This window comes from Ammodytes marinus, assembly GCF_949987685.1.
Source record: "Ammodytes marinus genome assembly, chromosome: 21".
Lineage (NCBI taxonomy): Eukaryota > Metazoa > Chordata > Actinopteri > Uranoscopiformes > Ammodytidae > Ammodytes > Ammodytes marinus.
In genome coordinates, this window is record NC_137225.1 from 15,361,317 (window position 1) to 15,387,976 (window position 26,660).

Consider the following 26,660-nt stretch of genomic DNA (forward strand, 5'->3'; position numbering starts at 1 on the left):
TGACTAATTTGTTCAGCCCCTTTTCACACTCTTCTGTTTCCCTGGTAACCCCCTTCTTAGCTGTACTGTTACCATGGAAACTGAAGTTTTAAAGCCAGGTATGTGTCATCTCTAGGACAACAGTGGATCAGTAAAGAGACATCTCCGCCCAGCCATGATCCTTCATTCATCATTTTATTTTTCTCTGGGTCAAAGGTTACAGAGCTTACACTGGCATATACATGATCCCCCCCCCACCCCCCACACACGCAAGTGACGCAGATGGCTCAATCAATTATCACATTTATGATCAATAAGACTTTTTACATATCGCCCTGTTATCCAGCTTCACTGCCATACTTCAGTTCCTTTCCCCATTCAACCCCTCGGCGGGCTGAAGCCATTATCAACGACCGCAGTTTCCACTGAGCTCGGCCATTTCTCCTTCATTTACAGCTAGTGTCGTGTTAAAAACTTGCCTCAGTAAAAACGTTAAAAAAAGACAAGTACATTGGTTAGCTCAAGAGGAAAGTTTCTACTAGCATTAGCGCTCTCAAGCTCCGACTATACATGAATTAAGCCCCTTCATACACAGGGCGTCTATAGTGTTATAACAGGTAGAGAAACATCCACTGGGGTGTATTCACAATGCTTTGAAATATATATATAGTTTTACATTAAATGTTAGTGTTTCAGTGATCAGCATTACAGTATATTACTAGTGTCTTTACAGTGATTCTGCATCTTGAATACACCCCCACATTTCCAGTTTTGGACCATTCAGCTTATATCAACCGACAGCATGTGATTGTGTGTGTGTGTGTGTGTGTGTGTGTGTGTGTGTGTGACAACCTTGGTTGCCTTACAGTGGGCATTCTTGATTGAGTGTCTTATAGTGTTGTGTATCTCGAGAGTGATTATCCTATTTTATTTACTTTTTTAAATGTATGTTAATCCGACCAGTCGTTCTCCTCCAACTCGGAGTCGTCCTCGGAGTCAGAGTATTCCACAGCGATGCGTCGTGACAGGATGGTCGCCACGTCATTTGCGACCGGCTCCCTCTTAGCCTGCTGCTCCTGCTGCTCCTGCACCTTCTTCAACTGGATGCCTACAGGAACACATCGGATGTAAAGCCTTGTTCAAAAAACTGACACAATTACTCACAGGGTTGACACAACAGAAGTATCAAAAGTAGCCTTATCTAAGTTATTTCCTTAATTAAAGATTTTAGTTTTTTTTTTAGTTTTTACAAATCACAGATAACTTTTCCACATATGTAAATGTTGAGTTGTAAAAGCTGCGCCCTGGGTAAACTTTGTCCTACCGACGTAATGAATACATTGAGTAATGCAGTGTAATTAAAGATTACAATGACATTTCAGATGGATTATTCAGTTGGAGTATCTACTTCATACATAATAGGTTTAAACTGGACTTGAAAATACGATGTATGATGTGTGATTCCGATTATATAACAAGAGGATTATTGTGATTAATTACATTTTCCTTAGATATTGTTCTTAGGTGCAACACACTGGGAATTTCTGAAATGTTAGTTTAAGCCTCTTAATAAATATAGACCATTTGCTGTCAGTGACACAATTCACATTTATGATTTCCATGACTTTGTAGAGATCAATATTCACTTTGACATAAAATGCTCTTTTTCTCTTGATTATACTTACTTTATTTATATGCATTATGTTTATGTATAGGTGAGTGCGATTGCATTTTCTATTGTCTATCTATTTAAAAGGTAGGGGAAAAAAGCCATATTGTTCTAAAGAAGATACACATGTACATTCAAATGACATGTCTTTATGGACACACACATACACTACAGCTCTTACCCATACGTATAGCAGACAGCAGATCACTGCGCGCATCGTTGACCACTGTGGTCTCAGCGGGTGCAGAGGAGGACATCTTGTGGGCTGTGAAGTAGGAGGCCCCAGCTGAAAGGGGAGGAGGTGGAGGACCAGGTGGGGGTGGGGCAGCATGGGCCCCAGATACAGGTGGTGGAGGCAGAGTGTAGCCACCAGCTGAGAGCCCAGGAGACATCGGACCCCCGGGAGGGGAGGCAAAGGCAGTCTGGGCAGAAGGGATGAGAGGGGCTGCAGGAGGGGGAGGGGGACCGGTGTTGGCATAGCCATCCATACTACAAGACAGAGGAAAATGAAGGAGAGAGTTAAAAAACAAAATATAGTAGTTTGTACTTTGTTTGCCGTCAGGATTCGTCAATCATTAATACACTGACCCAGCAGGTGGCAGCATTAGCTCACAGTTCAGTGGACTCAGACCTGGCCTCAAGTATGAGTCTGTGATGGCTTGGTATACTAGCCTGGCATTCCCAGACCTGCCACTAGGCGCTGGTAAATTATATTTGCTGCGCCTGTTGGTCTGGACACTCTCCATTGAAGCTTTTTCAGAAAGTCCAGAAATCCAGAATCACGTTTCAATTGGTTCTATCTAATATGGGCGCGCCAGAGCCCTTTGTATGGTGCTCTGGGGCAGACGTAACCGGATGACGACAGTGACGTGCATGTGATGTTGAAGCTGTGATAGTAAACATCAAAGATGGCTGCGGATATGTTGTGTGAGTTTGAGACTGCTTTGGCCTCGACCCTTTACGATTTGGAAGACGGCACTCAAATCTTTCATTAGCAAGTAAGTGGAATGTTCTGTTTTGCCGACCGACCATGGCAAACGTTTAATTTAACAGTTTAACAGCTGTTCGCTAAACGAACAGGGCTTAATACGTCACCTTGTGCATCGCTCTGATTGGTTGTAGTGCTATCCAACTGCGTGCAGTGGCATTTGAGTTGGAAATTACTATTGATCGTGGCCAGACCCTCTATCGTTCAAGATATCAGGGTCTGGATTTCCAGGCTATTGGTATACATGATACTACATCAACTTAAAAATACTGAAGAATTACTTCTACAGTGTGGACAACTGGCTCAAATAATAATTGATTTTCTATCGAGCAGTTTATGCCCCCAAACTAAATAACTCAAACAAAATGAATTATGGGCACATATAAAGAAATTAATCCCACACATAGAGGGGCGCAGAAACAGCGGGGGAAGTGATGTGGTGAATGTTTAAATATGTCGGTATGTAATGTTTTGGTACTCATAGTTGGCAAAGATCAAGAAAAGTGTACATAAAAAAACAACTAAATTGTCAGAAAATTGAGGCCAATTCTAAAAAAGTAGTGAAGAAAAATAGAATATAAACATAAATTAAGATATATATAGACAGCGTGGAAAAACATTAAGCGCATGTTATAAAAGTGTTTCCCCTAAAAAACTCTGGCTTGAATGTTTACCTGTAGTCCATTGGTGGGAGGGACATGGAGCCACCGTTCATAACCTCGGTGGGCGGAGGAGGCATTGGGACGTGGTGGTGGTGTGCCCGGCCCAGAGTCCCACCCTGATAGGCCATCATATTCCTGCCTCTGCCGTCGTGGTCACCCCCTCCTCCACGGGGGCCGTGCCCCGCCGCGGCCATCTGGGCAGCCAACACACTGGGTGGCGGGCCAGAGTAAGTGTGGGCGTGGCCCGCATGGTTCATAGAGTTGGGATAGTGGTGAAGATCCGGCCCGTGACCCCTGATAGAGACACAATAATTTTTTAACTAAGTAATAAGGCAAATATAATGTTCCCTAGAGAAATGGGGATACATAAGAGACCTAACCTGTTCTCTGGTGACATTGAGCCCTCGGAGGAAGCCCCTCGGTCTCGGTGTATGGTGTGTCGATGGTCCGGCCTCAGCTCTTTATCCAGAGCCAACATGTTCCACTCCTGCCGACGGTTCCTCGCCTTTCGGACCTTTTTCACCTCCCTCTGTAACGTCCCATCCACATCACGCTTCTGCTCCTAAAAGTGAAGGAGAAAGAGAGCATTAAGGCTACTTATGTTTTGTATGGTTTTGTTTGAATGGAACATTTAAGGACTGCTATTCAAATATAAAACTAAACTGTGAATAACATTTGGTCACAAATTTTGAGTTGGAAAAGCTTGCATTACATAGGACAGAATATCACCATTGTTTTTGACCAAAAGAGACATTATCATTACAATATAATGAACCATAACATGATATGTGAGATACTCATTGGGAATGATAGTACCTTCTGCTTCCTCTTCTCTTTCCTCTTATCCTCTGTGTCCTGCAGCATCTTCTCCTTCCACAGGTCGAAGAAGTACGAGGGATCGGTGTAGAACTTGAGAGCGTCCTTGTGGTCATCCCTACAGAAACACCAAAAGGTCATACGGGTGCACAGATGTCTTTGTATAGAAACCTGTATGAAGTACATTGCTTATACAGAAGGAGGAGACAGAAAAGGTGAAGTGTTTTTGTCTTAGCATATCCCTGTTGGAAGACTAAGTTGGGTATAAAACCTGAAGATATGAATATTGCAAAAGTGGAGGAGGCTGATGGAAATACAAGGGTGACATTATGATCCTGGATATTTGACACAAGGAGAGAGCGATAAAGCAGCGAGACAGAGAGACTTAAGAAAAGTGTGCTATGTAGTGAGGGTAAGGGGTTGGATTTCCACTGGAACAAGATGTGCTAAATACGTAATGCACCCAAAGTACCGGGAAGCACACTGGATAAAAGCTGCTACCAAATAGCAGTTGGACATAGAACCAAATGTGCTGTTTCGCTGTGAATGTAGGTCAAGTATAACACACCATTTCACATTTTGAATAAAAAAACTATTTAATCGAAGATTGCTTTGGGTCTGCTCATGGCCCACACACGCACACGCACACGCACACGCACACGCACACACACACACACACAGGTTCGAGTCCGGCCTGGGTCGTTTCTTCATGTCATCCCCCTCACATCCACAATTTCATGTCTGTCTTTCTATCTGTCAATAAAGCATGTAAAGCATGTCAATCTTAAAAAAAAATAAGAAGATTGCTTTGTCTTTTACATCTTAAAACTACATTGTGTACACACATATGATTTGTTTGTCTCATATACTAAAAATAAACTTTTGATTGAAAAGGGACTTTAAAAAAAGAGAAAAGGGACTTGAAATGGCTGAAAGGTCTGAGTGTTTGATGAGTGTGTATGCGACAACATCACAAACCTGTACATTGACAGGATACTGAGTGGCGGGGGCTTGTCACTCAGATTGGCCATCTCTCTGACCGGATTGGGCACGCTGCTCTTTGACACCACCTGCTGGTCCTGAGTGGTGGAGCTCTTGAAGGCTTTCCTCATGTTGATGTCTTGTAGGGAAACTGAGAACATAAAAAGAGGAAGAGAGGACAAAATACACAATTAAACAATGGAACCTGGGCGAAAAAGAAGACTTTCAGTGTGTAGAAAAAGGCAGAAAACATATGAGACTGACTACACTTGGACATTGAGGGGTGGATTGCTGTGCCTTTAGGAAAACATCCGACCCACCTTCCTCCACGGTGGAGTCCAGCTGTGTGACCTTGACGGCCAGCCGGTCAATGCGGTCCTGGAGAGAGTTGGCACGCAGATAGAAGGTGTTGGCCTCTTTAAAAAGCTCTCCAAATATATCCTCGGCGTGTCTACCTGGAAAGGAACAGCAGAAAGAGACAGAGACAGGAAAATTGAACAAAAGAAGAAGGAGACCTGTAATCGTTATCTGGAGCCAAATCAATCCCCACAGAGCCTGAAGTCCGATCAATACAATGGTAATGTGAAACAATTTGAAACTAGAGTCTTGAGAGTCTGTGCAGGAAATTACTCCATACCGCAACATTCCTCATTAATAAATAAATACGCACCGAGTACAGAACTTCTGCTAAATCCCCTTTAGATGTTTTTAAACTTATTTAAGAATGTTATTACTAGATACTGTTGATCTCAGGGTTGACAGTTCAAAGCCATATATACATTTTACAGGGAAAATGATAGAATACACTCCTCTACGTCAAGGCTGACTTTAATGGGCCTTTAATCAATGCTTGTAATCACCTTATTCTAGTGTTGCTGTTCTTGGACTAAAATAGGAATATGTGAACATTTCTCACTCCAAGGACATTGTTTACAAGAAGAAAATCGGTTAATAAACCATATCCATATTTATTAACCCATGACTATCAATGAAAGGACAGTACACGTGCCATTGCTGGCTGCCATGACTTAAAGACTAAAAGTTGCCATGTGAGCAAATTAATTCAAATATCCTCTGATCTGGGGGGCACCCTTAGCTCAGTGGGTAGGGCGTCCCCCCCCGGGCCGGGCCCAGCAGCAGACCCGGGTTCGATTCCCGCCCGCGGTCGTTCTCTGCATGTCACTCCCCTCTCTGCCCCATTTCACCTCTGTCTCACTGCACTATCAATAAAAAAAGCATAAAAATGCCATAAAAAAATATCTTTAAAAAAATATATAGGGGAGAACGGGGTAATCTGAGCCACTTTTTACATTTGCTCCCCTCTAAGGGAGCTAAAATGATTTATCACTCAAATTTACACATTTCCCATTAATTCAGGATGTTTCCTCGAAATGAGCATTAGCAGAATTTATTCAAGACAAAGGGCAGTGAAAATATGATTGTTTTAAAAAAAGTTGTCATGTGGCTCACTTTACCCCAGCTGTGGGGTAAACTGATCCACTTACTTTTTCCACTCTGAAACTACCATAACAACACATATGGGCATTAGCAGAATTTTGTGGCTAGCTTTCATGATTCTTACTGTGTAAGAATCATGAAAGCTAGCCACACATTCCAGAACTAATGTCGGACTAGTAAAAGAATGATGGGGTTTGGTCAATTAAGCAAAGCAAATTTTCTAAACACTTGAAAGTAACTCTGAACAAAATCAAATACAACATATTATAATTCAAAAGGTTTTAATGAGATTCAAATGAAAGATAGAACCAGTTAGATTAGAACACAGTCTGGGGGTCAGAACACAGGACCCTTAGAGCCAGCTAGTGTCTGGGGGTCAAAGCATAGGAAAAAAAAAACAGAACCAGTGAGAACAGCCTGGGACTCAGAACACAGGAGAAGACCCAACTGGATTATAACATCAGCCTGTCATACTCTACAACTAGGCCTACTCTACATTCCAGCCCTGAAGGGTACAGGGAAAGATGAGAAGGTGCTCTTTCCGTGTTGTTGCCCCAGGTTGTCTTCCTGGTGTATTTCCTTGGCATGATGGCTTTTCTACAATGTGTATGACATTAATATAAAACATATGTTATGTAATATTACATTAAAATATGTTTAAGACTAAACTTAACTTGTGCCTCATGGTGGGGGAAAGTGAGACAGTGGCTCACTTTCCCCCACAGCATTTGGCTCACTTTCCCCCACCACCACAATTTGAGAAAAAACTACCTCTCTTAGCATTTCAGGCTAATCTTCAGTTATCAGCATCACATGGTTTCATATGTTGGTAGTTCATCAACACGTATGATAAAAGTTTTTCTACGTGAATACATTTGCTTTGGCACAACAGTTGATTAAGTTGACAGCAAGAAAATTGACTTTTACATGCAAAATACCTATTTTGGTGAAGAAAACATGCTTACCACAGCACCATGAGGTCCTCTCTTTCAGGGCCATGGGGAAATGAGAGGGCCTTGAAAACATATATCTCACATGACCACAAATGTTTTCCGTTGCCTAGATACAGGGGGTGGCTCACATTACCCAATGCCTCAGATTCCCCCGTTCTCCCCTATATATATCCTTTGATCTAATGCACATTGGTTGTTTAGATTCCCGATCAAGCAAAATGATAACCAATGGTGTTCGGTACATGTGCTCATGTCGTTACTGGTCCTGGTCCAGATGTTGTTCATTTAAAACATATGATCAAAACAAGCACTTTTGGTGTCTGCTCTTATAATACAACTAACCTGAAGGGATGGGATGGCCCTGCTCTGGAATGGGATTTAGGGCAAAAGGAGGAAGTCGGACACGGGTAGTCCACAGTTAATAGAGCTATAAACTCTAGGCTCTGGGGGTCTTACCCCAGGACTAATCAGTGCAAAAGGCTTCTTTTTTTCTTTCTTTTTTATTGCTTAACTCAGCATACTGAAATGGAGAGACTAGGATTAAAAAATCCCCCCTTTGGATTTCAACAGGTTAAAAACCATCTGATGAAGGTTCAGCGCTGCTCTATGAACCTTTTTCAGTAATAGAACAGTGTGTGTAAAAAGGTGGTATGGCATAACACACACTAAGGGCTATTTGTGTCCCTCCTGCTGACAGGAAAGGCTGCAGGAAAAATATTTAGAGGAAGGAAGAATCACGAATCCGGCATGCTGTGAGCTCAGCCAACTTTGACCCCGACTGAGGATTCTTATGGTCCACTTGCACACACACACACACACACACACACACACACACACACACACACACACACACACACACACACACACACACACACACACACAAACAAACATGCACACACAGTGTATGTAGTCTGTAGATGCAACCCTCCAGGCCCGTGTAGGCATTTATATATAGCCCCCACAGCTGCTGTTGAAAGGCCCACTCCCAACGCTGGAACTTGACACAATACGAAAGAGACAGACGGAGAATGGAAACGACTGGGTCAAAAAGTAGAGCAGGAAAAATAATTGGTCTCAAATTGTTGCTGATGAAATTCAGTCTGAACTCTCAGCACAGTTTGTGTGAGAGGGAATGTGGGTGCAGCTGAGGATAAATTGGCGAAGTGTGACTGTTAAAATGATGACAGGCTAGGATTTGGATAAGGGAATGGGAGATGGATACACTTGATGCTGTAATAACTCTAATAAATTTTTACAGTGAGCATGACAATCAATGTAAAATAGTTCTGAAAAGAAACGCAGTTAACACACACACACACACACACACACACACACACACACACACACGCACACACACAGACACACACACAGCTGTCCGGACACAATCCTTTTTGCAGAGCTATCTAAAAGGATTACATTTCAACCCTCCATGTTCCAGAGCGTGGCCGCTGTAATTCTGCTGCTAGCCCAGTGACCCCCAGGGCCTGTAGCCATGACAACGCCTAAATCAATCACAGCTTCGGGATTAATGATGAAAGCATGTGATCCTGTGCTGCCACAAAGAGGCTACACAGATCATGGACAGTCGTCATACTGAGGTTTGTATCATAGCCTGAGGATGATGCCGCTTCAGTCTGATTTTATTGTCAGATAAAATCCCATATTTGTGTTTTTCAGGCTTAAAGAAGCTAATATCTTTTTGTAAAATGCTACACTGTGTTGATCTATGTGAGTGTGTGTCTTACTCAGGCTGCTGAGCTGACGGATGATGGAGGAGAGCGTGTTGTTCATCACACATTCCAGCTCGTTGTCGATGCCCTCTGGGAGCTCCCCACGGCAGAGGTGACGGGGCTCGATGTTCCTCTTGACCAGCGGCATGGCGAGGCCTCACACCGACACACTCTGCAGGGAAACAAGGGGCAGAGAATGCACACAGTCAGTGTTATTGTTACAGGTGGCCTGCTAAGAGAGAACGTCTGTGGTAGAGAAACTGGCACAGAAGACGCAGTTGGCGGTCCATGAGCAAGGCAGCCAATCCCCCGTGGCGGTGGATAAGGGGCTAGATATTACGTGTGACTTATTAATCATTATATAATAATGCAGTTTAGTCAAAAATGAACATTATGACCCAATGGTGAACTGATTTGATTTTTGGGGTCAAAGGTCAACGTCACTGTGACCTCATATATTCTTGAACACAGTATCTCAAGAACACTTTGAGGGATTTTCGTCATGTTTGGCACAAACTCACACTCATGGGTGAACTGATGAAATTTTGGGGCTCATAAGTAACTGACACTTTAATATTGTCAAGTCGCAGTGACCTTCAACCATATTGTAGCTTCTTAGGAGCTTTACCTTTGCCTACCACCACTGCACTTTCACCATTCGGCAAGTATGTGCCTCGTGGAAGCATTTAACCGTCAGTGTTTCGGTTTTTCTGTCCAGTTTCGGTGTGTTGTTTTGTAAAGAAGACATGAGTGAGTTGGTGGTCAGCCAACTGACAGTGAGACTTGGGCCCACCAGCAGAGAGATTAAAAGCATTAGGGATAGTAAAATACAGCACGCTAGCTAATCCCAGGCCGGCTTATCACTGGCCCAGCTGGAATCCTGACACAAACAGTGATTCATTGATATGGTCAGCCAAACACCAAAAAGCAGGGCAAACGAAAGAGCTCTGCAAATGGGAATTGACATAAATGACATAGAACCAAAATTGAAGATATCACAAACACCTGAAGCACACAAAGATACCGACAGCTTCACCACTTTCTCCAGATAACTTACAGTGTAAACTCTGAACTTAACTGTCTAAATTAAACCCCTCGTTGGCGTTGATCAAGCACAACACACTCTATGTAGTTCAAAAGGACTACAGACAATTACTCAAAGCATCAGAGCGGCCATCTTATCGGAGCTTCTTCCTGCTTCCTGTTTGTGCGGGCCTGGGCCTGACTCCTGTTTCCTGGTCCAGCCTGTGTCACATCTCTCCTTCCTGTCCAAACACTTGGCCAGAACAATATACAATACGGCTATGGTTAAAGGAGCAACCACCAGGACGCACAGGGCCACAGATGGAAACATGCCAGCACCCACTTCCAACCAGAGCCCTTCTCACAAAATTTTTAGATTGGCCAATTTATAGATTGGCCAATCTGATGATTCACTCTTAATTAGAGTTTACACAGTGTTTACTGTGCTGCTACGCCAAGAAAAAGAGAAAGAAAATAAATGACTTCAGAGAAAAGGCAGCTTGGAGAGACACAGGAGATCTGGCAGAATGAAAGAAGGCTAATAATAGCTGACAGGTACTGGGAATACAGCTCATATTTGCTGGACTTTGCAATTATTCATTTATGATCACAAGAAGTTTGATTTGATTGGAAATAAGATTGATGGAATAAGAGTGATGATTTTAAAATACTTGTGATGTGATGTGTATTAACACATCACAACTACAAAACGTAGATCTTCGATGTTTATATTTTTAAAAGGTAAACTTAAGACCTTCCTTTAAATTATGCTTTTAATTGAATTCTAATTAATCAATTTGAATGTAAATCTATGTGTATCTAGTCTATTTTTATTTATATATCCTTTTCTCTCTTTCGCCATATTGGTATATATTACTAATTTAATTTACTGTTTTATTAATCTACTTACTCCCATGTATTTTGTGTGTGTTTGTTGGGTGGGGGGGTCGAGGGGGGGAGACAGATGAGGGGGGCTTCATGAATAAACTTGGATTTGATTCGATTCCAAGTGGCTTAATAATTATATATACAGTATATATTTGAATAATTATCTCAGAATTCCAAATGCAAAAGGTGGGGTTACATCTTTACAGCATTAAATCACCTACAAAGCAAGTAGCAGTGGCTGGCTATCAGTGGCACAGCTGGAAACTACTGTAATTACAGATTGTGTCATTACAGCTGCCCCAAGACTGAAAAGAGACACTTCTGCTCACTGAGGCTAATTCCCACAAGCAGAGTCCTCGTCTGGCCCCCGTTTTCTCAGCTAGCGACCCCCCAGCAAACCCCAACAAACAGCCCCACGCCAATAAGACAAAACAAAGGGTAAAATTACACCCTCATGTGCTGCTGCAAAGGACAGTAAAGAATGCAGTCAATAACGTCTGGGGCGAAGCAGCCTCTTGGATTCAGCTGTCCGCATTAAACATTTTGGAATACACTGTGCCGCTTGTATAGCGTTTGGATAGGAAGGAGGTGATGCAAATGAGAAGATTGCATGTTTTTGCTTTTGCTGTCGGTCTGGCATGACAATCACATCAATGAGGCGAAATAATGAGGGACTGGGGGGCGAGCGGAGAGGAGGGAGGGAGGGGCATGGGGCCTCGTCTGCTTGTGAGAAATGAGGGGAAAGTGTAGGCAGAGAGGGGGGTGCACCAGATAGACATCAAGTGGGACAGGACAGGAGAGAGACAGGCTGTGGACATACTATGTGTGTGTCTGTGTGTAGGGCTGTGCAATTAATTGAATTTTTAATTGGAATTACAATGTTGTCTTCCAACAACAATTAAAATTAGACAACAGACTTTTACAAGATAATGTGTTAATGACAGGTCAAGCCTTTGGAGCCGGGTCATGTTTTTATTTTACACTTGAACTACAGTATATTTCAATTCAAAGAAATCTGTTACAAAGAAGGCTTTTCCAATACATTTCAAAACAAGTTATTAAAAGTATGTTTCCAAAGTCAATGTAGGTGATGACCATGAGTGATATTATTGTGTTGGATAATCGTGATCTCAATATCAATCAAAATAATTGCGATCATGATTTTTGCCATAATCGAGCAGCCCTATCTTTGTGTGTGTGTGTGTGTGTGTGTGTGTGTGTGTGTGTGTGTGTGTGTGTGTGTGTGTGTGTGTGTGTGTTTATGTGTGTCTGGGGGAGAAAGAGTGCATCGGGGTAGGGGGAGGGGTATGAACAGGGACCTCGGGGAAGCCACTGAAAGGTTCCCGGGACAATAGAGCTTCGTTCACACGGCAACAGTGCTAGCTCTCCCATGCATCCTCCCCCCCCTCCCTCTTCCTCCTCCTCCTCTTCGACCTTCTTTAAGGCCCCTGTACTCTTGCAATTCAAAGCGTAGCAAGTGAGCACTCCTCCTTCGTGCTAGTCCGCTCACTCTGGGAGAAAGACAGGGGCAGGAAAGGGAGAGTAAAGCCTGACACATGAGTATGCCCATCTCACCCACAGCACCATAAGCTCTCAAACATGGATTCAAATTCTCATGCTTCCTTTTGAGCATGTCTTCGAAGGCTGAGTTTATTACAACCAACAACATGCCAGGCAGCCTCTCACATGTCCTATTAGCAGCCTGTAAAACAGTCCCATCGGCAGCAACAAAATGTCTTTGATCCCCCTTAAGGCGGGTGACATTCAGGCTGCATTTCTCAGGGTGAAACACACTTTCACAGTGACTCCACATCTCTACACCAACGCACAGAGAGAGAGAGACACACAGAGAGAGAGAGAGAGAGACAGAGAGAGAAGAGAGAGAGAAGAGGCATTTACTACAGATGTGAAAACTCCATTAAGATCTGAAAGGGGAGTCATTACCAATTTATGAGCCGAGTACAGCTTCTTGTGTCGAGGCTGTTTTGCTTGTTCTGACGTTATGAATAATGCAGCCTGGATTACGTCAGGTCACACTGCCCTAAATATGACGTAAAAAACTATTTCTGCTGTGACACTGCGCGTGCTCAGGAGCGTCTCCTCATCCAAGTGTTACTCAGGTGCATCTGTGGTGAAACGTACTGTGCCTCTACTCTACACAGAAGGGCAGGGGAGCTTGCCTAACCTAAACCTTATTTTATGAAGCCACTATGACATATCTTTTATGCCATAAATCAATATTATTGTTTATTGACTAGGTAAAATCTTAACCTGATGCTAAAATATTATCATCCTATCTCTAAACAAATGTGTCTTGTCCAAATGAATCACTCAGCAAACTGTCATTAGACAAATAAACAAAAATGTGTGACTGAAGTCATCATTATGCATCAAAATATTGATTATTTTGAAAATGTATGTAAATATGCATTCAATATAATGTGATACAAATTGATACTTTAAAATATGTAGCATCATCAACCATACCACCCAGCCCTAAAATCTGCTGAGTAACTGCAGGATTATTCTTACCGACAAGTTAATGAAAACATGACCCCATTTATCATAATCCCAATGATGATACATTAGCTGATTCATTCAGCAGTTGGTCAATTAATGGATTCAGATTTAAGTAACTAATCAAGTAATAAAAACAACACATTTCGTGGTCAATTAAGGAAGCAATATTATGTTTCACTTTGAATTCAAAGACTCAATCATATACATCTAAAATGTAGTCGATTTATTCATTTGAAGTGAATATTTGCAGATATTGGTTATAGAGCCAACTGTATACTATAAGTATGAGGCAAGCCTCCATTATAGCCTATTTGTATCTATAATAACGTTTCCGTCATTTACATGTCATAACAGAAAACACTTTATTTTAATTTCAGAATAAAGTTAGGCTATTTAAATTGTGCTATTCTGATGTTTCATGATTTAAAAATCCAATCCCAATTTTACTACACACTCACACACTTCCTTTCTCTCTCCCCCACCACAGGATTATAATACCTTTTAAATAAAGTCTATGGCTGATACACGCACAGTCACAGAAACACACACGTACACAGCCGTGAACTAATGGCAACCGCGATCAATCACTGTTCCGCACCGTCGCTTCCCGTTAACGAAGGACTGACCCACATCTGTTCATCAACCTCGGTTCCCGTCAATTTCCGCCGGTTTTAATCTTAAATGAAACCTGCCGTTTTAATGTCTAGATGCCTAATAAACTGATTAACACAAAGCTGTACAATCGAACATACATTTGCTGGTCAAAGTTACCCAGCATCGGTAAAAATAGTATTTTTGTAAAGGCAGGTTTCGTGTACGGAGGGTCCGATTGATATCCTCAACTGGGGGTCCTCTCCAACTGACCACTTGGTTAGCTAGCTAATGTCCAGTCGACTTCTTAGTTTGTACAAATGATACCACAGTCAAACAGAAATAGCCACACACATTGCACCACTCAGACAAAATGTCATTAATCGTTGTAATAATTTATATAAAAAGTATCGTAAGGCCCTCACCAGCACTTGAAATATTAGAAGAAATCAGTCCGTCCGCATGTCCCGTTAGACACTCCTATTAGCGCTTCCATCCTGTGTCCCCCAGCCCGTCTGGCCACTCCGGCGAAAAAGCCTTTGAGGACGGGGACACGCCCACCGGGCGCATCCTCCAATCAAATCTGCAAAATGGGGCTTTAACACATGATGGACGTTCTCATCATTCAATGAAATCCTTGGATTGGAATGATTGACAGGGAGACTCCCCAGCTCGAGAGGGGTTTTGCGAATGGAGAAGGCGGGGCTACAGTTGGGCGTTGCTGAAGAGCTTAACGGGCTTTTCATTTCTTCACAAATGTGTCCCATTCCTTGTCAAGATTATTATATGTGCTTTAATTAATTTGGGGCATGTGGAGAATCTGTGCACGCGAATATCTACCTTAATACGCAGTATTAGCAAAACAATATTTGCAAGCTGGAAAGGTTTTATAGGGGGTTTGTAACATGTTTGGAGCAGTGATGCTGAGAAAGACTGGGGTTGTATTGTACGTATAACAGACTGAAATAGCTGGGCCAGCATCCTGCAGGAATAGGTTCAATGAGAGGACTAACTATAGATAGATATGAGCTTTACTTTACCAGGTGCATTTTGGACCAAAACAAGGGAGATGACCGTCAAAGCAGGGACAGGGAACAGAGAATAGCCTCCAAACAGTTCATTAGAAAGGGAAAGGGAGTGCCATTATTGCAAATGCAGTTAAGAGTCCTGGGGAAGGGGGAAAGCCACAGCCTGCATTTGATATACAGTTGTCAGTTTAACATTTATAATTGATTCAGCCATGAATAATAAAGCACACATGTGACTACGTCTACGTGTAATAAAGTGGGGCAGTTCAGCAAATTTGATTATTATCTTTAAAGCAAAAAATGTGAACTATTCTCTAGTTACAATGTCAATTTCCTGCCTTCCTGTTTCCTATTAATGTAATTTGAATATTTATTTTATTTATTTATTTTTTTGCCCTTGATCAGACATCAACTTGTGTTATGGGAAACTGTTATGGTCATTTCACACTATTATCTGATGTTTTAAAGACAAAGTGAAGAATTGATGAATCAAAAACATAATTATCAGATGAGGTTATAATAAAGATCATTTCTTGCAAGTCATGCAGCGCATTTACTGAAGTAAACCTAAGGCTTAACGTCTGCTGGCTAAGTGTCATAAGTAAAGAAAACATTTTAAAATTACCTTTTCGTGATCTTTGTGATATATTGTCACATGCGCAAATATTGATGGGACCATATAGCCATTGATTCTTCCAGAAATGTTTGCCAGCTGATGCTATTTGCGTGAATTCTCAAGGAAAAGTTTAAAACCGTGAATTAGAAAAAGGAAATAAAAGAGAAGGAACTTTTGAACTGTAAAAGGTTAATAGTTGCTTGCGTGTACACACTGCTAAAATAACAGAATAAACGTTTCCACTTTTATTGTCAGGATACTTTCTTCATGTAAAATATTTCAATACAATACAGTACAATGCATGTTCCATCTGCCATCCTCCATGCGATTGGTTGGTTTTGTCATGATGTTGTAAGGCTTACCCACAGCAGCTGAGCGCGCAGGCTGCTTCGCCACTCTTTCCATGAAAATAAAACCATGAAAACAGATTAAATTAACTACTACATTTTTTTTTTCTCCTTTCTGTAAAACCCTCAACACCACAGCTTCGGGGGCTCCACTTCCTCCCAGCATGCTTCACAGCATCTCAGTTCAGTCCTAAGCTTAGGCCCTCACAGGGCTATACACGCACAAAATAAAAACGGACAGGAGGATGGTCGGACTGGGAATGGGTCACCGCTGGCAGTCACATAGCAGCTTTCAGTCTCATCCAAGCTTTCAACGGGAAAAGGGTAGGGCGAAGGTGGAGGTGTGAGACAGGTGGAGAAGAAGAGGGCAGGATATCATATGACAACACATTCAAATCTGCCCCCCTCTAAACCAAACCCAGCCATCTTCTCTTGGCTGCTTTGATCACGTCTCAGCAACAGAAACGGGTTGGATTCAACAACAGGATCCATTCTTCTCATCCTTCCGCCTTGTGTCTCACCCCTCAGGTTTTGCTCTTTAGCTGTGTTTCTAATACTGGGATTAAGTTGTTTTATCTTGAAGAGGTGTAGGCTGGTCTAACACACTGCTGCAGAAAAGATGCCCTCTGTGGGCGGGGAGGGGTTGGGTGGAGGTTTTTTTGCCTTGCACATCCCCACATCCTTAAGTACATTTGTTCATGTGGGCATGGTGAGGGCTTTGTATGTCCACGTGTCTGTGTGTGTATATAAGTATTGGAGGGCTGTCTCAGTAGCGGTGGGTCTGGTGGGAGTACTGGGGCGGCTGTTGGGAGGTAGAGGAGTATCCCATGCTGTTTTGGGGCAGTGATGTGCTTGGTCCAGGGTTCTGGTAGGCAGCATGTGGATTGGAGCGCTGCAGGAAGGAAGAAAAAGGGACACTTTGGTTTGACTTCAAAGCTTGACCTCATTTGTTTTATTGTCAGTGCCCTCTTTGTTTAAATTTGGAGGTTGTTACATGACGAAGTTAACACAAGAGAGAAAAACAGGAAAGTTTAATATTTTCCGCCAACTTTTCCATAAAAAGGTGCAAATAAGAGCGCCTTCGTAGCCAAGTGCCTAGAGTGCATGCCATTAAATCGCAAAGTTGCAGATTCGATTCCAGCCGGCAACCCCTCTCTCCCCATATTCCCTGTCCACTTTTCCAGCTTTACAACTGTTTATTAAAAGGCCAAAATGCCCCAAAATATCTTAAAAAACAAAAAAGCTGCATTTACAAAAACATGACACGAATAAGGGCTGATTGCTGGATTGAGTGCATACAAGAGGTCAAACATTACATACATACTTCCATATACTGCTGTATAAATAACATGGGAAAAATAAAGCTTAATCTACCACGAGTGAGAATACAATTCAACTTCATAGTCTCAGAAAATACTGAAACAGTGTAAGAGCCAGAAGACGAGATAGGGGGAGTGAGAGACCTGGTAGTCTGAGGTCATGATGAGACCACCTGAGGTAGTGGTTGGCGGTACAACTCGCACTTTCTTCAGAGGCGGGCCCTGGGCGTGGCTGTTGTCTTGGTTACCAGTGTGCCCTGCCCCATTCGTGTGGTTGTTGCCCTGTTGCTGCTGCTGGTTCTTCTAATAGTACAAAAAACAAAATAAACGTGTTGTAAGTTTCTGCGTATTTGCTACATCTTGGCAATGTTTCCCCTTTACCTCCCGTATATATTGATGGAATAAGAAAAGTGGCACGTGCATTTCGTACTTTGTCGGCCTTGTCCTCAGGCTCCTCCTCTGTCAGAAACTCCCTCTTGGGGTAGGGGATCTGACAGCCTGCAAACACACTGGGGGAAGAAATTTAAAACATTTGAACATGACTTGCAACTTACTATAGCTAAGAGACATTTTCAATATTATTAGACATCCCAAGACATCCCATCAAGGTCACATGACACAAGCCAAAGAGCAACAAAAGATGGAAAACTCCATGTAGACTGTATGTATGTGTGTGTTGTGACTCACTCAGAGGTGGGCAGGGGCTCCTCCAAAAAGTAGGGATCCTGCATGGCCTGCTCAGATGTGATTCTACGGATGGGGTCCATGGTCAGCAGCTTCTGCAGCTTTAATGAGTTCGACACAGTGTTAGGACTCAATCACAAAACAAGTAGCATAAAGACAAAGCACGCATTTGTCATGTAGAACCAAACCATAGCTGCACAGCTGTCATGGATTCACTGTAATAATAGTACTATGATGTCCTTTAATGATTGCAAATTACATTTGCAGTTGCCTTATTAGAGACATTAAGACTCACCAAGTGGAATGCTTTGCTGTCTGGTTTGACTTTATGTTTTTCCATGTACTTTATAAGGCTGCAGTTTGTGTATCTGTGATGGAGAAGGAGCAAATTACATTAATATCATGCTTTCAGTGAAACAATATAGTGCCATATATGCTGAGCTATGACATGCTTAAACAAGAGCTGTGTTCCAGCAACATAAAGAAATGTCTTTTGCCAGGAGACACAGCACTTTGTTTCTGATCTTTAAGAAAAACTGGGACAGCGGTGCTGATGCAGACTCACGTGTTCCTCCTAAAGTCTTTCATCAGCGTTGAGTGTTCTGGCATCTTTTTGATGTCCTCCCAGTCTTTCTCTGTCAAAATGAGGGAAAGACAGGATTACACCATGTCACACCCTCCCTCTCTTTAACAGATTATTTTGGTTGTAGGGTCCAGATTACAATCTTTTTTTGAAGCACAGACGCTGACGATTCTCTCCAAACAACCCCTTGTTACAACAAGAGGATATGAAGTTTTGGTTTTGACTTAAAAAGGTTAATGTCGGTTTTGTGTTATGAAACTGAAAATGAGTTCCTCGTCTGCAAGTTTTTAAGTATTCGCATAATTTATCTCAAAACTTGAGAAAACAATTTTCCTTCAATGCCACATTTGTCACAGGGTTCGACATGGCGATGTCCCGGGGCCAGTAAAATCATATGCAGGGCAAGTTGATTGGCCAGTCACTGTCCCGCCCGGGCCAGTGACTGGCCAATCACAGTTCAGTATCTTTTTGTAGACTACATCATGGTTCATTGAAATGCGCGTTCTGAGTCGTAATGAAAGCAGTGTTTATTTAAGACTCAATATAATAAACCTAATATAAAATATATTTTTTAATGAAAGGCCAGTGGACAACCGATGCGTGGGCGTTTTGACAGGCACCGTTGGCAGAGCTGCCTACCGTCCGCCTGCGAGTCGACAAATCAATCGACTTACTCTGCCCCCTTTCTTTCTTCCCACAGCAGAGGTTGACGCGCAGAAAATGATAACTGCGCTTTTGCTTTATCTGCCGCCGTAATGTTACAATATTTGCATCCAAGCCCCAATGGTAATACAAATGAGAGGCGTTATTTAAACGCTGTGAATGCGTCTCCGGTGATTGTGTCGGTTGTAGACAGAAACGAACGGAGGGACTCCGCTCACTGTACAGTTCCTATAGTCGCGCAGTTTGGCACTGTGTTTTCAGGCTCGAGACATTCAATCAGATCGCGGAAGTCTTTCCCATTGAAATCGCTAACGGGGAGAATATCCCCGGTTATTATTTTAGCCACAAACCACAGTTCATCTGCGCGGCGGCTCACTCGCTGGCGAGATCACACGGTGAAACGCTGCTGTGATCGGACGAAGGCATTGTGTGTTTCTAAGGTGATTTAACGTCATAGTCTTAGACGAGCGTTTAACTTATGCTGCATATTTTGCACTGCATTGTTTTTTATCAATAGTTTGAAAAAATGGTCCCACATCGGACTCTTATATGTGAAGCTGACACTTCATGGAGAAGTGACACTGCTGCAGCGCGCTCACGACCAGACGTGAACTCACATACACGGTGAAATCTCCCATTAAAAAAACGGCATAACCCACTGATTTTCGGATTTCTATTCTATTTTTAAAGTCAACTTGAGCGAAAGTGGAAAACCGGTCATTCGGTCGACACATTCACATCCCTAATGCATATAGAGAAAGTAATAAAAACAGCCTACCACACCACAAAGAATGATCAGACCTTCATCTCTTATTTATTTTTTATGTTTGAACATGACTTCTGCAGGTGAACTATTCATTAAACTGCCCAAATTCAAGAATAAAAACAACCTTCAAACTACTGGACTTTAAAATACTGGCCGACTCTTTCAACATACTTTCAGTTGTAGGCTTCTAATTCAATATGTTTGCCTGGTTTTATATTATGTGTATGAGCAATATCAACATTTCATATAATTAACTAAAAGAAAAATAACCAAATCTAAAGGGAATATCTATACTGTTACAGTATAGATATTCCCTTTAGATCTGGTTATCTTTCTTTATTTTTCTAATACAGGTATTATAATTATTGACACTAAATTATGAAGAAAAAAAAAGTGTGTGCAGGGCCAGTGAAAATATACAAGGGGCCAGTAAAACTCGGATCCACTGGCCCGGCGGGCCAGTAGGAAAAAAAAGTTATGTTGAACCCTGTGTCATGCTTGGTTTCCTGCAGAATCAAAACAAAATACATCAGACAGCCTGGTGAGTTACACAACTAGAGCAGAGATGGTGGGAGAGGAAAAAAGAGAAAAGATCAGAAGCATCTTAAGTGAACTGGAAAATATAGGCCCAAATGTAGCCCTGCAAGTAAAAGTTTCTGGGTTTTTGCCTTGGCATGTCAATCTTGTGAGTGGATTGATGCTCAGAGCCCACATTACTGCCTAAAGAAACAGGAAAAAGTAAGACCAAGTAAATAATCTGCCTCTGCTAGAAGGGGAAAAATGCTTGTTCTTCACACAGCATTTTTCCATTGGAAAGGCATCGCTGCTGATGTGGCACTAACAGAATTAACATTGTTTGTAAAACGCCTTTATTCTCTTAGTGTCAAAAGTAAAGCATCCCCTTTATGAAGCCATTCATGAATATGATTGAGAAATCAGTGTATATTTATGACTTCAAATGAAGCATTTTCACCAGTGTCTGTCAACATTGCAAGCTCACCAGCAGGGAAGCCCATAACATTAAAGATGCGGTCCAATTGGTCGTGGTGGTAAGGGTTGCTGGTCTTGATGTCCTCCTGGCGACAGTGGAATATGGGCTCAGACGTCAGCAGCTCTGCAAAGATGCAGCCAATCGCCCAGATGTCTGATGAAAAACAAAGAAAAGCAGAGCACACCTAAGTCAGAAGAACTGGCTTCATGTGGTCCCACGGGGGGGGGGGGGGGGGGGGCTGCACAGGGAAGTCGGCGTTGTGCAAATCTCACCGATGGCTTTGGTGTAGTGCCGAGCCCCCAGCAGTAGCTCTGGTGCTCTGTACCAGAAGGTGACCACCACAGGGTCCAGATCGGCTAAAGGCTTCAGCGGTGAATTGAAGAGACGGGCAAACCCCATGTCCGCTGCAGCAGAACAGATATTATTGTCAGTAAAGTTAAGGGCAAACCTCAAACAATAAACAAAGTGTTTTAAAAAAGGAGACTTTATACATACCAATCTTTACTCTACCCCTCTCCGGCCCTTCCCCCATCACTAATATGTTCGCTGGTTTCTGAGGGAGGGCAAGAGATAAACCAACCACTTTAAACATGTTTGCACAGTTCCATATTTCTCAAGTGACAACAAATCAACTGAGATTGATTCAAATACAGTAGGTTAGCCCAGTTGCTTACTATGGTGTGTAATCAAAACTCATTGTTGCTGCCCTCTAGTGGTCAAATACACCCAATGCACATCACAAGACAGAAGGGCTACCAATTCAATCTCATTTTGTTAGTCAGTGGTTGTGAATGGCTGATATATGTCCAATCCAATTATTAATGAAAATAAAATAAAAAATAAACTAAGTTCTTATTAAAAAACAAAACAATTCAGATCACAGTAAACTACTATTATTTAAATTCAAATGTCAGCTTTTATGTAATAACCTCCCACCAAATCAACTATAACAGATTATTGTAGAACAAGGAGAGAAGGTCGACCTAAACTTGTTTCTACATCCTCATTGACCAACATACATGGTAGAAAAGGTCGGGCTAAGATTACCACACAGCTTCACAAGCCTTGGACTGATTCTCTGCCCAATAACAATCTAACAATGTCTCATCGACTGCAGCCTTGTTCTGACCCCTCTACAAAGCAGTCCCTAATTTCTCCCCCCCTTCCTCTCCCATCCCAAATCCTCTTACAAGGTCTCTGTGGAGGACCCAGTTGGCGTGGAGGTAATGGATGCCATCCAGAATCTGGTAGAGCAGAGACTTCACCATTCCTCTAGGCAGCTGAAGTGGCTTCTTGTTGGCCTTGGAGGCTCTGTGGAACTTAATAATGTGCTGCGGAAAGACAAAATAAAAAGGAATTGTGGCGTGTGCGTACATGCTTAGTGAAATACATCATGTTGTGTAACTCTTCTATGTTTGTATTGTCACAAAGCGACAGACGAGATGGGTGAGGCTGATGTTTGTAGCGTGCGTTTCCACTTCTTTGGGAGGGGAATGCGAGCATTTGCAGCTTTATAGCAGAAAATGGCATTTTAACTCCATTCTGATACGCTGCCAAGAGTAATGCTCTGGAGGTTTAACAATCAAATGTTGATTATTCTTTGTGTGTGTTTTAATGAGACCTCACAATGCATAATTTTCAGCATTTTGACTCACCTTTTTATTATATTTTTATTTTTTTACAACTGATTGTTGCTGATTGTGATGTGAGAACGGCATCAGCACTGCGAGTTATTCTCCATGCGTGAATGTCTGTGCTGAGAAAACGGAAATGCTCACCAATGTGTAAAGAAACAGCAAGTCGTAAACTATGAGTATGAACTAAGAGTACCGTTTATTAACTACATGTGTGCTCAATTAAATGTGTGGGAGTCTGCAGTATGTACATGATTATTGTAATAAACAAATTGAGGATATAAAAAACGATTTCTGACGATTTTTTTTTTTTTTTTCAAGCAATCATGTGTGAAATGTATTGCTGCCCTGGAGGTAACCTAAATGCATAGCATTAAGGCTATAGCCTATTTACAGCAGCAGCAGGTGTGTTGTAATACATTGGATTAAGTTCCCTCTGCAACCAATAGCAGAGGCATTGGTCATCACTTGACTGTTAGTAATAATAATTGATAGAATTTATATGGCGCTTTTTTGGAGGTCACTCAAAGACACTTTCATTATAGAGAATCATACATGTAGAAAAAGAAAACAAAATACAGAAAAATATAAATAAGGTTTGAAGTGGAGTCAGGTGTCATTATGCTTCCTTAAAGAGGTCAGTTTTGAGTTGACTTTTGAATGAGTTTATTGAGTCTGAGATGCTGATGTTTGGGGGGAGGGAGTTCCAGAGGGTTGGGTGCATTAAGATAAAATGCTTAATGTCTGAATTTAGACATATTTGTAATACTTAGTTTTTTTAGACAATGCATATTTCAATAAAGAAAAAGTCCCTGAACACATTTTCGACAGTAAAAGTTATATATATTTGAGGGTTCAAAAAAGTATTTTTTTTTTCAATATATATTTTTGGGATTAACATTTTTTTTTTAATCGTTATCGGAATTTTTCTCTGAAAATAATCGGCATCGGCACTCCAAAATCAATATCGGTCGGACCCTATTAATAATGCAAAACTTAACCAAATGCATTCTGGTACCGAGCATATTCAATACACAAAACTGCTGTATGTTTGATTAGCCATGCCATGCAGCTCAAGTGTGTTGCATGTGTGTATTTTACCCAGAGATCGTGTTCAGCGTAGTCAAACAGCAGCCATACTTTACGGTCTGCGTGTGACAGGAAAACCTTCTGCAGTGAGATGACATTGGGGTGCTTCAGCTCCCGCAGCAGCTGCAATACACAAACACATTCAGACCAAACGCTCTCATGGCAGAAATCATTAACGATAAATAACCAATTTATACTAATTAATGCATGTGTTAACTGCTAAAGCATGTAGTCTACTGTACTGCTTACAATGGCCAATATTACCTGTACAACTCAATGCAATACAACAAATAAAACATTTCTGAAGCATAGGAAGTTTACAGTACTGATTTTGAGGGCTTAATTTATATTAGCTGCATAGTGTCTTCCCTTTGTATGCATTACATTAATGTCTTCTAGTTTTTGGTTTTATGTCTGCTGCAAACTTAACAAAATCCAATTTGTTAAGGTGATTCAGATATGACATAAAGCACCTATGGCATTAGGGTGTTTAACTGAGACCAAAACAAAAAGGGAGTAAGCCAAGCGGTTCTTACTGCAATCTCTCTGCAGGCTGACATGGAGATGCCAGTGCCTTCAATCTGCTTCAGGGCGTAGTCCTTATCATCCTTCCTACAAACAGAGAGAGGCAGAGCAGTAACGTCAACACACCAGACCAGACTGCGAGCCCCCGGAGAGCCGCTTGCACAGGAACATAAAGGGGGGCACTTGGCAGCTGGCACAGGGACTCGGAGAAGAGGCCGAGTTGCATTACCTCCAGATTTGTGTAATCAAGCTCACCTCTGAGGCCCAAAACAATTGAAGGAGGAGAGGAAATAGGCACTGTCTGGCAGCTGGCAAGGGACAAACAGGGCACTGGGACTGGCTCTCAGTTGAATGAATCGGGTATATATCCTCTCCCTCCCCCTGGCCTAAATCATCTCATAACCCCATGCTTTGTGCCTCCTCAGGCCTCATCCAACTGCTGCAGCACAAATCAGCTTAGATAGTCTCAAAAACAGCACCCTCCCAAAGTGAACACAAACATCTTTAAACACTTTAGGGCTCTTTTGTGCGGTTCGGGGCTGCCAGTATGTCCGGGCTGTGATAATGGACCTAGCTCAAGCAGCTCAAGCTGCTTTGGTCCACACTGGATTGCATTTGAAACGGAACGAAAAGGGGAAATAAATGGTTTAGAAATTAATGGTACTACCATATAGCAGAGTGGCTAAGGTTCAAGTTCAGATGAGGACTTGTTGCCTCTCAGTCCTCATCTTTCAAGTTGACCCTACTTAAGCCTAAAAGTGCCAATAAATAAATATATAAATAAGAAATAAAGCTAAAAGCTAATGTACAATAAAGTTGGGATGCGGTTAAAATTAAAAGAGGACTAAAAAAGGAGCATGAAAAGCACCGTAGGCATGTTAGATTAATATTAACACACATCAAAACATTGTTTTAGTACAAAAAGCTTTTCTGAAATACTTAACTAGATCATTAAGCACAAACATCTGGTTTCGCGTGACAGATTGCTCCCCAAATTAACGTTTATTAACTTTTCACTCAAAGTTTTGTCGGTGGTGGCAAAATCCATATAGGTAGTTCCAAAGCAATTTACCTGAGTATGATAATAGCACCCCACCCCCTCCCCTGAAAAGAGTGCCAGTGAAGACCACTACCAAGCGCCCACTCCTGCACCTGCTGCATACTACAGGTATATTCACTCACTATATCACCTGCAAAAGCCTCCTGATATGACTAGGCTACATAAAATAATGCCTGCTGCCGAGTAAACAGGGCACAGGACAAAATGGATGCCTCTAACAAGAACAACAACATAAGCCACAACCACAACAGTGAGCCACATGTCACTAAGCTTCATCAGCATCCTGACAGGCAAATTTCAATGCACTGATCTCTTACTACACATCATTCTCAAACAACAACATGCTACTTCTGCAGAGACACGCGAACCCAGTCTGCATAATGATAATGGGAGAAAACTAGACATGTAATACAAATATATTTAGTTGACAGAGAGGGAGGGGGCTGGCGTAGGGTTTACTGGTTAGAGGCCTTGCTGGTCATCAACTCACCCATCTTTTCTCTTCGCCTTGTACACATGACCATAGGTGCCTCTTCCCACTTTGCATCCTTCGTACTCGAACAGGTCCTCGACACGCTCTCTTTCGCCGGTCAGCTTCACTTTAAAATCATAGTCCATTTTCAACACTGTTTGTGCTGAATATATCCGCTTCTTCCTTCTTTTTTTTCTAGAGCGTCACTTGGGGAGGCAACTAGGCTACTCCGGTGAGCTCGGTTTGGTAATTCAGCTAGTTGCCTTCCACCAGCGTGGCCCTTTCTTACCTTCAGCCCAGGGTCCACATCGAGTTTTCGGGTCAAATTGTTCGTACCGACTACAGGAATCAGGCGCTCGGAGATAGTCCAAGTGGGAGAAAAACGACCCCGAAATATATTCGTTTCTCTTGTTGCTACGTCTCTCTCTCGGCCGGTATATGCTCCAAAGAGACGCACTTCACTCGGTAACGACGTCGTATTCCTACACGGCACTGTCGTAAAACGTCGTGAAGACAGCAGCTCCGCAGCAGAGAAAGAGCTTCAGAAAATAGGCAGATTTGACTTTCTGTCAAAAATTTAAAAGCTGACGCACATGGTTATTGAAGTAGGCTATAACAACCATAT

General features: G+C 42.2%; 2 protein-coding genes across 2 annotated transcripts; both read right to left on the reverse strand.

Moving 5' to 3' along the window:
* Positions 1-318: 318 nt before the first annotated feature.
* On the reverse strand, positions 319-14,786 carry wasf3b (WASP family member 3b). Its single transcript, XM_080050443.1, has 9 exons — positions 14,684-14,786; positions 9,252-9,408; positions 5,416-5,550; positions 5,093-5,246; positions 4,115-4,232; positions 3,679-3,860; positions 3,311-3,592; positions 1,830-2,137; positions 319-1,087 (listed from the first exon to the last, which is right to left on the reverse strand). The coding sequence occupies exons 2-9, from the start codon at positions 9,382-9,384 to the stop codon at positions 930-932; spliced, it is 1,470 nt and encodes a 489-aa protein (XP_079906569.1). The 5' UTR covers positions 9,385-9,408; positions 14,684-14,786; the 3' UTR covers positions 319-929.
* A 1,348-nt stretch (positions 14,787-16,134) lies between these two features.
* On the reverse strand, positions 16,135-26,482 carry cdk8 (cyclin dependent kinase 8). The gene is made up of 13 exons (XM_080050409.1): positions 26,054-26,482; positions 24,515-24,590; positions 23,991-24,101; positions 22,446-22,586; positions 21,751-21,808; positions 21,528-21,659; positions 21,265-21,408; positions 18,818-18,887; positions 18,548-18,620; positions 18,256-18,353; positions 17,990-18,077; positions 17,713-17,871; positions 16,135-17,141 (listed from the first exon to the last, which is right to left on the reverse strand). The coding sequence occupies exons 1-13, from the start codon at positions 26,179-26,181 to the stop codon at positions 17,016-17,018; spliced, it is 1,404 nt and encodes a 467-aa protein (XP_079906535.1). The 5' UTR covers positions 26,182-26,482; the 3' UTR covers positions 16,135-17,015.
* Between the last annotated feature and the right edge of the window lie 178 nt (positions 26,483-26,660).